Below are 18483 nucleotides of genomic sequence, written 5' to 3'. Positions count from 1 at the left end.
GGTGAATGTACGAAATGTATGGACTAAATATTCCGCTTATTATTATCAGTTATTTAAAGGAACCTACACTAGTGTAACAGTGGGGGGCGCTCACACAGTGTAATATATACCCTGGGTGCAGCCATAGACTCGTTCATGAAAGCAACTGTAAGGACAAACCTGCTTACATAGAAATCAATAGCGGCACGCTTGTCTATACAATGGCTGGCTTTGAAGCCGTGCTGCCTGCGTTTATTAGTGTGAGGCCCCTTTAAGAGACCTTTAACCCTTTTTTTATTGTGGGGGTGGAGCTGTGACCACCTCAGATTATTAGTGCGAATTGCAAATTTGTTGTAGTCATTAGCAGATCGGATGCAGAGGTTTACATAGGACTGCTGAGAACTACAAGCAAAGTAGCCCCAAAAATGTGTCCAACTGAGCTCTGCTACATCAATGTGCAGCCCCCAGTCCGGGGGTTAGTATCCTAGGGCACTCCTGCCGTTGTGAAACTACAAATCCCAGCATGCATACTTGAGTGCCAAAGGTTGCTGATCCATAGCAAGCATTTTATAATACACAGTGGTATCCTAATCCAAACTGGAGATTTACATAGGACTGCAGAGAAACCTTGAGTCACGCCGAACTATATCTGTATACGGCCCCTATTCCATAGCACACCAGGGCGACATTAGATCAAGCATAGGGCACCATACACGTGACATCAGATCAGTCGTCTTGAGATTTACATGGGACTGCAGATGTAGCTACTCCCTTATATCAGTGTAGAGGCAAGCGACAATCTGCGCTCTGCTACATCCCCGCGCGGCCCCTAGTCCATAGCCCTCTGATATGAAAGCTTGCTGGCATCAGGAGAGGGTAGCGGGAGGTCTTTGTGCGTTCTTCGAGGATTTGATGAGATGATTATCCAGTGGAACCGCTTCTCCCCGCGAACAGATGGAATGTCTTGTCGCAAAGTTTTATCAAAGCAGCCCAATAAGTTATGCCGTTTGGTGTAGCAGAGCAGCTTAGGAAGCCGTGTAAGACACAGGCGCGGAGGCATCGCTAATCATCACAGATCAAGAGCCTCCCGGATTAAGGAGCCCTTGGACAATGGTCTGATCTGAGGGGAGCGCAGCTGGACGTATTTACACTTCAAATCAAAGCCGTAAACTTCTAGAGCATGCACATCACAGGGCTGCGCTCCGGCAACCAGCGCCGCCACCGCCTCCTCGTGGATAGCGCATCACCGCCGTCTACTCCTCCATTATTTAATATTTCATGGAGAACGAGGAAGGAGACGCGGCTTTCATACTGTACAATAAGCCTCCGGGAGGCAGAAGAAGGCAATCCAGGCCCCGCACAAAAACAAAAATTCAATGGCTTTTTTTTTTGTTTTCATCGCGGTCTTTTAGATGTTTCATTTGCTTTTCCATTTATTTTGCAGAATATTCACGGCCATAAAGGACCAATTACGGCGGTTTCGTTTGCCCCTGATGGACGCTATCTCGCTACCTACTCGAACAAAGACAGCCATATCTCCTTCTGGCAGGTAAGGAACGGGCTCTGAAGCACTTTCGCGAAAGGGTTCCTGGGATTTATAGATATTATATCTGATGTTCAACCGGTCACTTTTCAGCTTTCATAACTACAATTCCCAGAATGCTTAGACAATGGTGTCATATCCTTAAAGGGATCTTATCATTCGATACCCTTTTTTTCTCCCTAACACGTAGGAATAGCCTTAAGAAGGGCTATTCTTCTCCTACCTTTAGATGTCTTCTCTGCACCGCCGTTCGGTAGAAATCCGGGTTTTCTTTGGGATGCAAATGAGTTCTCTCGCAGCACTAGGGGCGGTCCCAATGCCACGAGAGAACTCTCCAGCGACGCCTCTATCTTCATCTGGAACGCCCTCTCCCTGTGTCTTCTTCCGTCCTGGGTTTCAATCTTCTAGGCCTCAGGCAGAGCCGACCCCGCATGCCCAGGCCACAAGAAAATGGCCGCTTACATCAGCTTACTGTGTAAGCGGCCATTTTCCTGTGGCCCGAGCATGCGCAGTCAGCTCTGTCCACAGCCTTGAAGATTGAAACCCGGGATGGAAAAAGACACAGGGAGAGGCCGTTCCAGAGGAAGATAGAGGTGTCGCTGGAGAGTTCTCTTGTAACATTGGGCCCGCCTCCATTTGCATACCGAAGAAAACCCGAATTTCTAACAAACGGTGGCGGGGAGAAGAATAACCTTTCTTAAAGGGGTATTCCCACGTCGCGTACTCACCAGTCTTCGTTGCTGTAAAATCTTCTTTCTTCCTGCTTTGTTGCGTCATTGGTGGGCGGGGTTACATATGCAAATCCAGCAGCAAGATGCCCCTGGCCGTGCGTGCGTGCTTATAGACCAGTCTAGCCTTCACAATGCGAATACAGACCCGACACCCGCTGTAATAGAGAGGCGGATGCCGGAGAGGGTTAGACGCCGGCACAGATGCCTGCAACATCGCTATGCTCCATGCCCTGCTATTCCGCTCCTCCGCTTCCCCCCCCCTCCGGCCGCTGCTGGCTTCATGCAGGGCAGAAGCATAGTGATGCTGCAGGCATCTGTGCCGGCGTCTACACTCCCCGGCATCCGCCTCTCTATTACAGCGGATTCCGGGTCTGTATTGGCAGCCCCTTCCCCCCAAAGGGTAAACTACCCCCCCCCCCCCCTCCAGGCTCACTCCCGTGCACTTAGCCCCTCCCCCTCCCCCCTGAGAGCAGCAGATACATCACTTGACTTATGACCAGATAAGTCAAGGGATGTGTCCCAAAAAAATGAATAAAGTAAGATAATGGACAAACAAAGCAGTTTTGCTGAAGCAGTGTATTTAGGGAAAGTCTTACATTCACATTAACAAGCAGTATAGATAGGATCCTTGTGATGGGACAACCCCTTTAAGGCTATTCCTACGTGTTAGTCAGAAAAAAGGGTATCCAGTGATAGGATCCCTTTAAGAAGAGATTGGAGAAACCTTTCAGGAACTTGTCCCCTATAGCAATAGTATGGCCAAGATGTGGTTAGGATACGGCCTGGTGGCCTTGTGGTGACCACTGTGTAGGACACCGCCTTGATGGACAAAGGAATCTGGTGTAGTCTGATCCAGCGGTCACGCTCACTTCCATCGACCCACTCTTCTAATGGTAAGACTGCAGACTACATATGGGTCTGCTTAGCTGCTGCGTACACAAAACGGGAGGAGATTGGATGGACGGAAACAATAGAAATGGTTGCAAAATTATACATGGCCTGTATTCCGTTCCTCTTGATAGATTCTGACAATCCCTGGAGCATCAGGGCCACTTCAGCAGGAAGAGAACATGCCGGGCTACCTATAGCAACATGGTGGTCACCCAGGTAGACAGTAAATAAACCTCCCTATACTAATGGCAATGGATTCTGCATTGTTAGATCAGCCTTGCAGCAGTGGCCATAGACTATAAATTGTCTATTGGTTAGATTTTCCCCTGTCGCAGCGCTCTAACGTTACCCCTGATCGCGGCCCTGCGGTTCCCTGCGTCCCTACACCGTAATAAACATATTTAGCTAATTAATGTGAGCAGGGGATTGTATGTTTATTGATCGCAGGGCTCCCGCTCATCTCCGGTTTCCTCGGAGCATCTCTCAGTCTTGTATAATGATTTAATACGCTCCCATTTTACAGCTGAGTAATTAAGGATTACCGCAATGTTTACCGCCTCTGTCTAATACACGAGGTAATCACACGGCGACTGTCCCCGTATCTGATTGATCGCAATCACTGTCGCCAGAAGAGAAGGCAGAGAAAGGCCCTCCAGAGAGGCAGACATTGTTCCCCGAGTCAGCGATGATCTTACTTTATTACAACTCCTTTTTGGAACTTTCCCAAATTACATGAGGTAGGAGGAGGAAGAAATGAACGCATCATGCTGGAACCAATGGATGTCTGTGCACATATAGTGTACATGTACTCGATATCCTACAGAGCTGCACTCACTATTCTGCTGGTGCAGTCACTGTGTACATACATTACATTACTTATCCTGTACTGATCCTGAGTTACATCCTGTATTATACTCCAGAGCAGCGCTCACTATTCTGCTGGTACAATCACTGTGTACATACATTACATTCATTACTTATCCTGTACTGATCCTGAGTTACATCCTGTATTATACTCCAGAGCTGCGCTCACTATTCTGCTGGTACAGTCACTGTGTACATACATTACATTACTTATCCTGTACTGATCCTGAGTTACATCCTGTATTATACTCCAGAGCAGCGCTCACTATTCTGCTGGTACAGTCACTGTGTACATACATTACATTCATTACTTATCCTGTACTGATCCTGAGTTACATCCTGTATTATACTCCAGAGCTGCACTCACTATTCTGCTGGTACAGTCACTGTGTACATACATTACATTACTTATCCTGTACTGATCCTGAGTTACATCCTGTATTATACTCCAGAGCTGTGCTCACTATTCTGCTGGTGCAGTCACTGTGTACATACATTACATTACTTATCCTGTACTGATCCTGAGTTACATCCTGTATTATACTCCAGAGCTGCGCTCACTATTCTGCTGGTACAGTCACTGTGTACATACATTACATTACTTATGCTGTACTGATCCTGAGTTACATCCTGTATTATACTCCAGAGCTGCGCTCACTATTCTGCTGGTACAGTCACTGTGTACATACATTACATTACTTATCCTGTACTGATCCTGAGTTACATCCTGTATTATACTCCAGAGCTTCACTCACTATTCTGCTGGTACAGTCACTGTGTACATACATTACGTTACTTATCCTGTACTGATCCTGAGTTACATCCTGTATTATACTCCAGAGCTGCGCTCACTATTCTGCTGGTGCAGTCACTGTGTACATACATTACATTACTTATCTTGTACTGATCCTGAGTTACATCCTGTATTATACTCCAGAGCTGCACTCACTATTCTGCTGGTACAGTCACTGCGTACATACATTACTTATCCTGTACTGATCCTGAGTTACATCCTGTATTATACTCCAGAGCTGCACTCACTATGCTGCTGATACAGTCACTGTGTACATACATTACTTATCCTGTACTGATCCTGAGTTACATCCTGTATTATACTCCAGAGCTGCACTCACTATTCTGCTGGTACAATCACTGTGTACATACATTACATTACTTATCCTGTACTGATCCTGAGTTATATCCGGTATTATACTCCAGAGCTGCACTCACTATTCTGCTGGTACAGTCACTGTGTACATACATTACTTATCCTGTACTGATCCTGAGTTACATCCTGTATTATACTCCAGAGCTGCACTCACTATTCTGCTGGTACAATCACTGTGTACATACATTACATTACTTATCCTGTACTGATCCTGAGTTATATCCGGTATTATACTCCAGAGCTGCGCTCACTATTCTGCTGGTACAGTCACTGTGTACATACATTACATTACTTATCCTGTACTGATCCTGAGTTACATCCTGTATTATACTCCAGAGCTTCACTCACTATTCTGCTGGTACAGTCACTGTGTACATACATTACGTTACTTATCCTGTACTGATCCTGAGTTACATCCTGTATTATACTCCAGAGCTGCGCTCACTATTCTGCTGGTGCAGTCACTGTGTACATACATTACATTACTTATCTTGTACTGATCCTGAGTTACATCCTGTATTATACTCCAGAGCTGCACTCACTATTCTGCTGGTACAGTCACTGCGTACATACATTACTTATCCTGTACTGATCCTGAGTTACATCCTGTATTATACTCCAGAGCTGCACTCACTATGCTGCTGATACAGTCACTGTGTACATACATTACTTATCCTGTACTGATCCTGAGTTACATCCTGTATTATACTCCAGAGCTGCACTCACTATTCTGCTGGTACAATCACTGTGTACATACATTACATTACTTATCCTGTACTGATCCTGAGTTATATCCGGTATTATACTCCAGAGCTGCACTCACTATTCTGCTGGTACAGTCACTGTGTACATACATTACTTATCCTGTACTGATCCTGAGTTACATCCTGTATTATACTCCAGAGCTGCACTCACTATTCTGCTGGTACAATCACTGTGTACATACATTACATTACTTATCCTGTACTGATCCTGAGTTATATCCGGTATTATACTCCAGAGCTGCGCTCACTATTCTGCTGGTACAGTCACTGTGTACATACATTACATTACTTATCCTGTACTGATCCTGAGTTACATCCTGTATTATACTCCAGAGCGGCACTCACTTTTACATTAGAGAACCTCCAGGACAGTAAGGGTTCCTTTGGCTGGAAATGATGGAGTGTTTTCCTTTGCACATGCTGTATCTGTTCGGCCATATTTGTGCCCCTACCTCAGCTAGCTGGTCATAGACAATAGCGGGGACAGTAGGAGGTTTCCATCCCTCCCTTACGTCTCTGCTGGAGCTTTTCTCCCCGGTCACAGCTGCACTTTACGGTGTTAAACTTTAATCCCAGTCAGACCTGTTAGAAATCCGGGCTCAGCTGGCGATCTCCTCCGAGCTAATCCTATATCTGTCACTGGCTCAGAGCATTACCTGATCACCTCCACCAGCTCCAGGGGGGCGAGCAGCACGTGTGCAGGGCCGGAACACACAGCATCCTCTACAGTGACCTGTCCATATGCTCTATGAGGATGCAATACAGGGGTGTCCCCACTACTTGAGACCCCTCTTTTGAGCCTGAGTAAAACCTCGGTGGACATCTATTATCACACGGATGGCCATCAGATTGTAGTACATTTCTGCTGCCCAATCCCCATTTGACCACAACCTCCCCCCTCAGTATCTCCTGCTTAGGGAGGGGGGGTTCCGATTTGCATGACATTGTTTGTACTCAGAATGGGGAGTAGATATGGCATGCAGAGTAACAGGCTTTACACAATCATTTAAAGGGATTTTCTAGGCAAGTTGGAAAACCTAGGGGGAGGTCTGAAATAAAACAAAAAAATAAAGTGGTACTCCCCTACCCCCAGTTTCCATTTTGGAATTGGGATCCCGGTTCCATTCTGTTTTTGCACTATTTGGGCTGGCAGTGAGGACCTGTTCTGTCCCATTGATATATTTATGGACACTCTGTAATGCTTCATTTGCCCTGTGGTGGCGCTGCAGGGAAATTGAACACTTGCTGTCAGGTTTTCAGTTTGATTTTGAGGGATCGTTGTAACATGCCTTCAACATGCCTTGACAGGGTATGAAGATGTTTTTACAGCAATTTTCAACCCATATGCAATATTTTTGCAGTGCAGCCGATACAGCCAATGTACGTACAGTATAGTGTAATACTCCTTGACCGCTCCTTGAAGCTATACAGGCCCCACTAGTCCTAGCGGCATAGTAGGCGTTAATTACGTCTCCGTTCGCACACGATCTGCCCTCCCGCACCACCTCTGTTTTCTCTGCTCAGTTTCAGAGCTATTACTTATGTAGGAAAATCAGTAACATTAGTCATCTTAAAAGGGCCATTACTCAGGATGATCTAAATTGTGTAAATGTCAGTGGTGCTGGCGCGCTCCCTGCTAGAGATGCCGTGATTTACGCCCGCTGACTCCATTGTGCCACAAAAAAAAAAAAAAAAAAAAAATAGAAGATGACTTATATTCTTCCCCAGGTTGGAACGTCACGTTCTCTTCAGCCTCCGCACAATCACGTGTTAGTCACATAGGCTACATGTGACGCACACAGAGGACAGTGAGGGGTTAAACATGACGGATACAATACCTCCCTCCCAAAACTCAATGGCACAGGATTTTTGGTCACAAGCATGGATGCAGACAACAAGGGTGTCTATGAGCCCCTTGTTCTTCAATAAGTTATCACAGGGCACCCCCTCCCTCCCCCTGTAGAATCCGCTGAGAATTGGGAACAATCCATCAGTTCTTACACCAAAGCTTATATTAGGTGACGGGGGCCCCATTGCCTATTGGGTCCCAGGGAAGGGATTGTGGTCACAGACATGAATACAGACAACAAGGGCCCCCTTCCAGTAGTACAATATATAAGACCCCCTGCTGTACAATGGCTTATTACAAAGCGCCCCATCCCTCCTCCTGTAGAAACAGCCGGTATTCTTACATTTATGCTTTAATTAGGCTACTTTTAGGGGCCCCCTTACCTACTGGTTGTTGCAAAGGTTTGCGGTCATAGGTATGAATACAGACAACAAGGGGCTCCCCTTGCAATAACACAGTGTATGAAAGCTAAGACTTTCAGAGCGCCCCCTCCCTCCCCCTGTAGAATCTGCTGATAATTGTGAGCTGTAAAATCCATCAGTTCATACACACAAGCTTAAGTTAGGTTGCATTGAAGGTGACCGGGCCCCCCTTACCTACTGGCCCCCGGGGCGGCAGCACAGAAAGTGTCTGATAAGAGGTGGGTTGATTCTTTACTTTCACTTTTCTTTTTTTTTTTTTTTTTTTTGAGGGTAAGCCCAAATGTTACAAATATTAGTATGGTATATATATAAATCCTAACCATAACTTGCCCCTATAATGTTATTTTTGTAATTTTTTTTTTATCTTCTTTCGTAGATGAACACGTCCTTGCTGGGAAGCATCGGGATGCTGAACTCCGCTCCTCAGCTGCGTTGTATTAAAACGTACCAGGTGCCCCCCGTCCAACCAGCCTCCCCCGGCTCACTCAACGCCCTGAGACTAGCAAGACTCATCTGGACTTCCAACCGCAACGTCATCCTTATGGCCCACGACGGCAAAGAGCATCGGTTCATGGTCTAGGAACTGAACAGCTTGTGCCCACTTTCTGCACACCCACTGCCCCCTCTCCCCTCTCCTTCCAAAACGTCTATAGCATGATCACTGCAGATATCGTTGTTGTCATATCATTCATGGGGTAGACTTTGCTGTGTTGGTGCTGCATGATTCCCCAGTAATGGGAAGCCATTCATGTACAATATATGCTGGAGCCCCCCAATTCCTCTCTGTAGACCCTAATAGTAGAAGAGGCTTCAGCAGTTCATCTATAAAGCTAGATACAGTCTGTATATAGTGGGGAGTCACTTTATACCCTTCAGTGACACTTACACTCCTGCCACTATTAGAGCTGCATTCAGAATTCTGCCTATTGCTAGGGGAATCAGTCGACGGAGTTCTGACAGACACGCCCCCTAGCAAGTAAGGCTGCAGTGCTCAGATTACTGAGAAGATCCTGCAGCATCCGGACAGACACTGAAGCAGTAGCACTAAAGGTGCCCATACACGTAAGGGTAAAAGTGGCCAAAAAACTGTGGGGCCGTTGACTTCTATGAGTGCTGTCAAAAATTTTGGCAGTGACTTACACCCCTCTACCCATTAAGAGAACATGCATGATCAGAGGAGACGAGCATGCATGTGTAGGGGGCAGTCGGGAAGAATAGCTGTCACAATGACTCTGTATGGGCACCTTTAGAAGCCAAGGATATTTTTTGAATGCTGCTCTCGCTGTGACTTGAGTATAAGAGAAATAATTGTCACATCCTATGTAGATAATATCTGGATGTAAATTGTAAGATGGTATATGATGGTCCCACACTTAGAATGACGCACTCCACCGTTACATATAGATATCATATAGGGGTATTCCAGTAACAAGTTGCCCCCTATATAAAGAATAGGGGTAATTTGCTGGTTGGTGGGGGTCTGACCTCTGACAACTGGGATGAAATAGAGTGACATTGCATTTATAGCAAGGGAACTGCTATGGGCACTGGGCCCAGTTCTCGTGATTGGTGAGGGTCCCAGTAGTCAGACCCCAACCAATCAGCAAATTGGCATGTTGCAAGTTGTTGTTACCGGAATACCCCTTTTTATGCGTGTCCGGTTGTCACATTCCATACAATGCTGCGTGGTTTTGTATGACCAGATTGTTTACATTTAGTATCAACGAGGGGCCGTGACCTCGAAGAAGGCATTTTATTTCCCGCCGTCAGAGATTTTTTCGTGTGTCGTATGTCTGTTATCTATTCTCTATGTATTTTGTTTGCCATGTGACATGTGAGCCGTGTACTTAGCGTTGCGACCTAATTTAAGAGGGTGTGTTCCTTATTAAAGTACGATTGTTATAGACTGTATATACTATGAAGATTTATTGCACGTCCCTAAGTCATGTTGCACTATGAAGATCTCATGAGGCCTAGGACTCCTATTTCCTGCACAAGCCTGTAGTCAAGTAGGCGGAGCTATGGGAGGAGTCATCTAGGCAAATCTTGAACATGGGTTGTGTTCCTTCTCCTTTCTCCACCTACCCTACTAACCAAAGCATTAGAAAAACATGGCTGCTATATTGCAAAAACAGCCCCACACCTGTCCGTAGGTTGTGTCTGGTATTGCAGGTCAGTCCTAATTGTTTCATGCCCTGGACAGGTGTAGCACTAAGCCCGTATGTAACGCTTGCATACTTATTCTCAAGGTGTTCGCAGGAACTTCTCATTCCAGAAACCTTCATTTTCTTAGTTCAAACATATCTGCCCTGCCATTGGGCAAAACCAATGCATTTGGTAATTCATGCCAAAATACGCCCCCCCCCCCCCCCCCATGTTGCTGTCTTTGTGCTAAGGTTTATGTCGCCCTTGTAGGAGTGCAGAATGCATTGACACTAGGACCACTTCCCCTAATGAGGATGAGTCCACCTAGTAAGTGGAGGTTCCCTTATATTATATATAGCCCCATGAAAGGTGAGTCTCCATTATATACTCAAAAAAGACCCGTCTCCTCCTCTGAACTGTGTTTTTAGTAAATGATTGTATTCCCCATGAAAAGCAATTCTGGAACATGTATATTTAGATGGACAACACACGTCTTTTACCAAGCATACTATGTAACTATGTTTTATGCCGTTCCTCTGTAATTCCTCCTGGAAATGTATAAATAAACTGGCCATTATTCCTTTGACAAAAGGTGTATTCCTTTACATTAACACTATCATCTCTGATTGAAGGGACACACTGCAATTGGCAACCTAAATACATACATTTCTAAGAGGAATAACAGAGGAACAATACCGTATGAAACAGACAGACATGTCAGGAGGGGTTACTGGGCCTCCTTGAAAAGTCATGTCAGAGGTAATACACTCTTGTTTTGGTTCAGTCCTGTGCAGTGGGCGTACCACTTAAATAAACCGCGACCAGATGTGTTCATAGTATTGTTTGTGTGGGTCAATTTCTGTCCCTTTCAAGGAGGTTATAAAAGGATTATTAGTACATTTTTCTAGCTACATTTTAAGAAACACTCCTAGAACAGGACAGGAGTGTTAAGAATGCCCCCAACAATACTTATAATCTATGTTATTCCTTTTGCAGGCTCCTAGTGGGTGGAGCATAGAACAGGGATGCTTGCATCAGGCTCCACCCCCGAAGATCTACACAGTGTAGAACAAAACCAACATGATATAAGAACTGGATATCATAAAGCGAGTTATAAGACTGCATTTAACTGGAATCTTTAGGATGAGGTCCTTACAAGTAAGAGGAGAGTGACTGCATGTGGCCCCCAGCACAGGTCTAGTTTCCATGTATTGTGCCTTTTATCCCTGTTTGTTATGAAACATATGGAGGGCACCTCGAAGCTGCGAGCGGATGATGGAAACGTAGTGTGCAAGGTACAGAAGCTAACGTAGATGCCAGGAGAGTCCAGATAAGTGACAACACAGACATATCATGGTTCCCCGGGGCAACACGGTGGCTCAGTGGTTAGCACTGTAGCCTTGCAGCGATGGAGTCCTGGGTTCGAATCCCACCAGGAACAATATCTGCAAGGAGTTTGTATGTTCTCCCCGTGTTTGCGTGGATTCCCTCCCATTCTACAAAAAAGACATACGGATAGGAAAAAAAATGTACATTGTGAGCTCTATATGAGGCTCACAACCTACATAATAAAAAAAAATATGTATCATGGTTCCCCATCATCTTAGTTGTATGCACTTTACCGCAGAAGAGTAAATGGAATATCCCTTTAAGGCTAAGTTCACACAAACACAAAATCTCATCCGCAAGTTATGGGAATTTTATATCCACAACCTGCCGATTCTTTCACCACGTATGTCACCTTATGGAGATGCATAGGCTGAAATGCGTGACTCATTCATGACAAATCTATGTGGATTTGGCCAAAGATTTGCAGCAGAATTTGTGCCGAAATCTTTGACAATTTTTTTTTTTCGATATGTGTGGATATACTCTAAAAAAAAAAAATTGTTTTCTATAATAAATTATAAAAAATTATTGATATTGTGTTAAAATAATATAAATAGATCTAATAAAAAATAATATAAATAGATCTAATAAAAAGTAATATAAATAGATATAATAAATATATAAGAATATGTGCCAGTCTTACAGGTAGAATATTCCAGAACATGTAGCAGCAGGTGGACCGGTATATTCTAGAGCCAAGTGACCCGCACAAGGTAGAATCGGATGTGACTATAGAATATATTATTTCCTGCCATTGCCTATACTGTAAAGCTTATAGAGAGTCTCTTATTTCCCAACATGCACTGGTGTACGCTATAGTGAGAAAGTAAAGACCTGAACATCTCCCACCATGACAGAAGTAACTATAAGGTACATTTTTTGATGCCCTTGCCCTAAAATACCTGACTCTGCATTTCCCGGTAACACTCGGGACTCATCTGCGCTACGAGATCCTAACCAAGAACGTTACTCCTGATTCTTCTTCTTCTATGGAGGAACTATCCCAGAGTAACCATGAAGTGTACTAGTTCTCATCCTGTCTTGATCCTTGCTCCTCTCCAGCATGTTCACACACAAGAACGTTACCCCTTGTATTCCTGCCTGGCAATAGACATGAATACTATTTGATATCTTGGAGTTATCCTGGTCATAAAGTTGATTTATCCCCTTTTTGTCCAGTGTAATCACAACCAAGAAGTATATGCCATGTTCTTCCATCCAGGAGTCATCATGAACTCTGCTTGGTGACCTGGAGAAACCATAAGTTCTTCCTAATGTCTTGAAGTAACCATGAACTCTACTTGATGTCCTGCTGTCCTTGTGTTACCATGGCGTATACGTGATGTCCTCTTGTCCTACGGTTTTGATGGACTACACTTGATGTTCTCCTGTCCTTGAGTTATCCTGAAGTCTACTTAATGTCCTGCCGCTCTTGAGTTATCAGGAACTACACTGTTGTCCTAGAGTAATGAGGAATACTTGATGCTCTGATGTCCTGAGTTATCATAAAGTCTATTTGAGGTCCTGCTACTTTGCAGTTATCGTTAAGTATTCTTGATGCCCAGCTGTCCTAGAGTCATCAGGAAGTATACGTAATGTCCTTCTGTCCTAGAGTTATCAGGAGGTATACGTAATGTCCTGCTGTCCTAGAGTTATCAGGAGATATACGTGATGCCCAGCTGTCCTAGAGTTATCAGGAGGTATACTTGCCGTCCAGTTGTCCTAGAGTTATGAGGTATACTTGATGCTCTACTGTCCTAGAATTATCATCACGTACACTTAAGGTCCTGCTGCTCTGCAGTTATCATGAAATATTCTTGATGCCCAGCTGTCCTAGAGTTATTGTGACGTAAACTTGTTATCCTAGAGTTATCTTGAAGTGTACTTAATGTCCTTCTGTCCTAGTTACCATTACTTCAAGCCCTTCTATCCTACAGTCATCATTAAGTATTCTTGATGCCCAGCTGTCCTAGAGATATCTTGAAGTGTACTTGATGTCCTCCTGTCCTAGAGTTACCACGAAGTATACTTCATGCCCTTTTACCTTACAATTATCATTAAATATTCTTGATGCCCAGCTGTCCTAGAGTTATCCGATCGTATACTTGATGTCCTGTGCTACTAGAGTAATCATGAACATTACTTGATGCTCAGCTGTCCTAGAGTCTTCATGATGTTTATATTGCTACTTGCTCTTTGGTCCATTTTGATCATAGCCAAGATCTATACTTCATATTTTACAACCCATAAGTCCTCATTCATTGTAACACTGATCATGACTTCTACTCGATGCTCTCCTGTCCAGCTGGATCCTAACCAAGAACAGGATATTCTCCATGTTTTTTCCAGAAATAACTTTGGACTTTACTCAATGTCCTCCTAACTTGGAGTAGACATTTACTCAACACACAATATGATCACAACTAAGACCTATGACCACTGCTCTCTTGTTTAACAGTGATCAAGAACTCTGCTTGATGTCTCAGAGTTATCATGGGTTTAATATTTACTCAATGATCTCGTGGTAATAATGGACTATACTTGATGCTCTCATGAAAAATACTTGGTGTCCAAGGTTCCTTACGCTGTGGAGTAAACCTCTGGAACATCTGGCAAATTCTTTTCTAGAATTCACTTTCCATTTTGGTTTCAAAACATTATCCCAATTGAAAAGACTCAAGGCTTAGTTGGTTACTCAAGGACATGGTTGACCATCAGTTAGTGGCAAAGAGAAGATATTGGGAAAGTTCCATCCAGTTGTGCCACATTTATGAGAATGGTTTCTGTAACTTGCGAAGATCTTCATAGACCATTCCAGAAGATAGAAGCCAGCCTCTTCCTTACTGCTGTCCTATGCATCATATGTTGTTGGGAGATGAGGCCATTATAAGCGGTCGGGATGACTTTCTATGCTTTGGCCTTTAGGAAGACGTCGTGTTGTTGCGATTAAGTTGAGCTTATCCAACAGAACACGTACGATACGACTTGTACACGTTTACGTTGAGTTGTGAAATGCTATAGAATCTCCAGAGAGGAGCCGTCCTACTACATATTAGCGGAGAGGACTATGGGGTAGCAGATGTTCAGGTCGTAACAGAGAGGGTAGACATGCAGCCACGTGCCTTGAAAGGAATTACACAAGACCACATAAAAGGCAAAAACATTACGTAGTAATACAATAAAGCGGACGTAAAAGTGTTTCTATCGGCTTTGCCATGGATCATTCCTCTTTGTGACACAATATCTTATTTTTTCCAATTTTTTTCGGAAAATACATGTTCACTGATTTCGGCTGGACCAGTTGATCTTCTAATGTGTATGGGGGCATTTTTGACTTTCTCCCAATGTCAACTGATCAGGCGGTTGGATTTTGACACGCCAGAAGACAAGCTTACGGGAAAGGCGTCTAGAAGCTACTTGTTCCCATCTCCCTATTCATATCCTATACCCACTCCTCGAAGTCAAACCTAGATGCATCTTGAAGAGAATATCTGGCTGAGAGTGATCTAAAATGTACAGCCAGAGAAAGTATATAACAGTGGAACCTCTCCAGAAGACCAACTCTTTGAGAAGACCACATTTTGGTGAAGGATTTCCAGTTTTCCATACTAGCTTTCTTCTTTGAGGACACCACATTCCTAGAAGACCTCTTATAATGCAATTTTAGGTGGTCATCTCTAAGAGGTTTCATTGTATATGATCTAGGAATCTGTTCCTATAATTCTGGCCATGGGTATCAAACATTTGAGAGACCTTTCATCTGAAGACTTCGATGGAGCCAGATGTACATGTTGTCTCCAAAGATAGGAAGATTTGCATCACCCTAATCTCCAAGGGAAACCATACAATCGGACATAGAACGTATCTTGACAAGATCATGATAGTCCTTGATAAATCTCCCCTCCCCCCATCCGTTAAACATCTAAAGTATCTTGTAGCACCCGTAAACATTAGAGTAGTTCTGGAGACCACCAAAAATCTCATTTAGATACCCATTGTCACCGCCATTTCTCCATGCACACGCAATGTTACTATTGTTACCCTGCCTCGTTGTTGATAGAACAGATGGGTAATATATCTATTTTCCATATAGTCCAATATACTGTATCTATATCTAGGAGTGGAGAGTTGGGTCCGGGGTGGAAGTAACCGTATCAAGAGCAGAATACTAAATTTTTAGATTTTTTTTGGTTTTTACCTTAAATTCCAACATTTTTGTGTTTTCATCTTTCAAATATATATATAAAAAAAACCACATTTCCATTGCCTAAAGGTTGTGTCGTTTCTCAAACCCCCCACGACTTTCAGTTTTCCATATATAGGGGGTACATCGCTTTATTAGAATATAAAAAGATCAGGACATGGCTTCTTCCAAAAACAGCGCCGCTCCTGTCCGCAGTCTGTGTGTGGTATTGCAGCTCTTCCCTATTTTCTCCAATACCAGACACAGCCCATGGGTGGGCCTGGATTTGTTATTGAATAATTTTTTATTTTTTTTTGCTCAACCTTCTCTGTGCTGCTGTTGTTACCACGGTATGATTTTGTTGTTTAGAATATTAGTGTTGTGTTTGGATGTGTAAATGTAGAAACTTGTGTGGCTTGACATGGAGAATTTATGTAAGTAGCATCATGCCGTAAGAAATTATAATTTGTGTCATTGTGTATTGTAAATGATGATATTGCCGGATATGGCACATATGATAAGAGATCTGTAAAATGCTTGTGTACATATCTGTGTGTAATAAATCTGGATCTAGAATCAGTTCTGGACATGGAGCATGTTTATTATAAATGCAAAAACTGGATAAACTATTCGAGATGTCTCAAGAGTTAGAAAGTATGAAAAAGTTCAAAAAATAGCTTCCACTATGGCAAATAGGGTGGGGGACCTTGTAATAATATATACTGTAATATATGTCCAACCAAAACCAGATGATTGGTGGTGGTTATAGGAATGGGGTCTATAGTCCATGTCAGGCTGGCCCACCAGATGATCCTCCAGTGGGCCAGGCTCTAACCCAAAAATGATCCAACGCAAGACCCCCAGATGTCAACAGTCCTATGGTCTATTCCCTTGGAGTTGTTGGAGATTGGGGCCTAGTATCATTTTACCTGGTGGGCCGGACACTGGCCACACTCATTGCTAGGGGTTGACCATTGGACTTGGTAACATAGAATCGAGTCTGTGGCTCCCATCTCCATTCTTACTCCTGTCCCCGGCTCTTGCGCTCACTAAGATGGCTCAGGGTATAAAGGTCACTGCCTTCAACAAGGTCAACAAAAACTTCCATAGACTGAATATCATTGACGGGGGACTCTTTCCTATAAGAGCAGTGAGGCTATAGAACTCGCTGCCACGGGATATTCTGATGGTGGATTCATTGTACAAGTGTAAGAGGGGCCTGGACGACTTTCTCTAAACGAAAAATATTACAGGTTATGGGTTTTAGACTTTTGGTGAAGGGAGGTTGACCCAGGAGGTTATACTCCTTGCCAGATTTGGGTCAGAAAGAATTTTTTCCCCCTCCCAATTGACATTGGCCTCTAGATCAACACTGTAGGTTGGACTTCATGGACTTGTTTTCTTCCAACCTTATCTATTACTACATACAATTCCTATTGACTACAAGGTGCTATTCCTAAATCCACATCAAGGGACATATACAGAACAGAAATACCACTGACATATAGTGTTCAAGCTATATTGCTATGTAGTTTCAACTAATAATACCTTACTAATCTCATATTTATCTACAGCTTCTATAGCTTATCAATTGACTTATGTCTGTTCCCATATTCATCACTGCAACTAACATGGTACTAAAATCCATAAATTTTAATTTAGCAAAATCAAAAATTCTCACGTGGTTGTCCAAATATTTTTAATTAAATAAAAAAATCACTAAATACATATAATATAAAAATATATGTACCAGTGAGGGTTGAGTGATCGGGAAAGATCGGATCCGGATCGGCGATCGAGAAAATTTCACGATCGGGATCGGCTGGAAAATGATCGGAAATCGGATTATGAAATCTACAGATCGGCTCAACCCTGCTGCATATGTAATATACAATTAGGGTTGATGGATCGGGAAAGATCGGATCCCAGTCGGCAATTGAGCACATTTCACAATAGGAATCGGCTGGAAAATGATCGGAAATCGGATTTTAAAATTGATCCTGAAATCTCAAGATAGGCTCAACCCTGCTGCATATGTAATATACAATTAGGGTTGAGCGATCGGGAAAGATCGGATCCCAGTCGGCGATCGAGCACATTTCACGATCCGGATCGGCTGGAAAATGATCGGAAATCAGATTTTAAAATCGATCCTGAAAGCTCAAGATCGGCTCAACCCCAGTACCATTGTTTGTATCTTCATTTTTGGTTTAATTTTTCATAAATACAATTTAAAAAAAATTTTGCTTTCTGCTCACCTAAAAATTTCAATTATTTCAAAATTCCACAACAAATATTTTTTTTACGAATCCACTTGGACAAAAAAAAAGCTCTTTGCATTTAAAATAATTTTATAAATTCCAGAACAAAAAGTTGAATTTGACATATAAAAATTTACAGATTAAACTGGATTTAAGTTTAATTTTTTTTTTAGTTAAAATTATTTTAAAAATTCCTAATAATCTGGAATTTTAAAAAGTCTTAAAATTTGATACTAAAGATCCATATTAAACTTTAAGATGAGTACAAATTTTTTAATTAAAAAAAAAATTCTG

General features: G+C 43.1%; 1 protein-coding gene across 4 annotated transcripts in view; it reads left to right on the top strand.

Annotated features, from left to right (window-relative positions):
• The window catches only part of WDR7 (WD repeat domain 7), a 237946-nt gene extending 227383 nt beyond the window's left edge, over positions 1–10563 (top strand). For all 4 annotated transcript variants that reach the window (XM_075268327.1, XM_075268317.1, XM_075268308.1 and 1 more), the window contains 2 exons: positions 1424–1528; positions 8588–10563. In XM_075268327.1, the coding sequence (XP_075124428.1) occupies positions 1424–1528; positions 8588–8791 (309 nt within the window). In that variant the 3' untranslated portion in view covers positions 8792–10563. The remainder of the gene's footprint in view (positions 1–1423; positions 1529–8587) is intronic.
• Positions 10564–18483: the final 7920 nt, after the last annotated feature.

This window comes from Leptodactylus fuscus, chromosome 1 (genome assembly GCF_031893055.1).
Source record: "Leptodactylus fuscus isolate aLepFus1 chromosome 1, aLepFus1.hap2, whole genome shotgun sequence".
Lineage (NCBI taxonomy): Eukaryota > Metazoa > Chordata > Amphibia > Anura > Leptodactylidae > Leptodactylus > Leptodactylus fuscus.
This window is presented reverse-complemented; position numbering and strand designations above follow the sequence as displayed.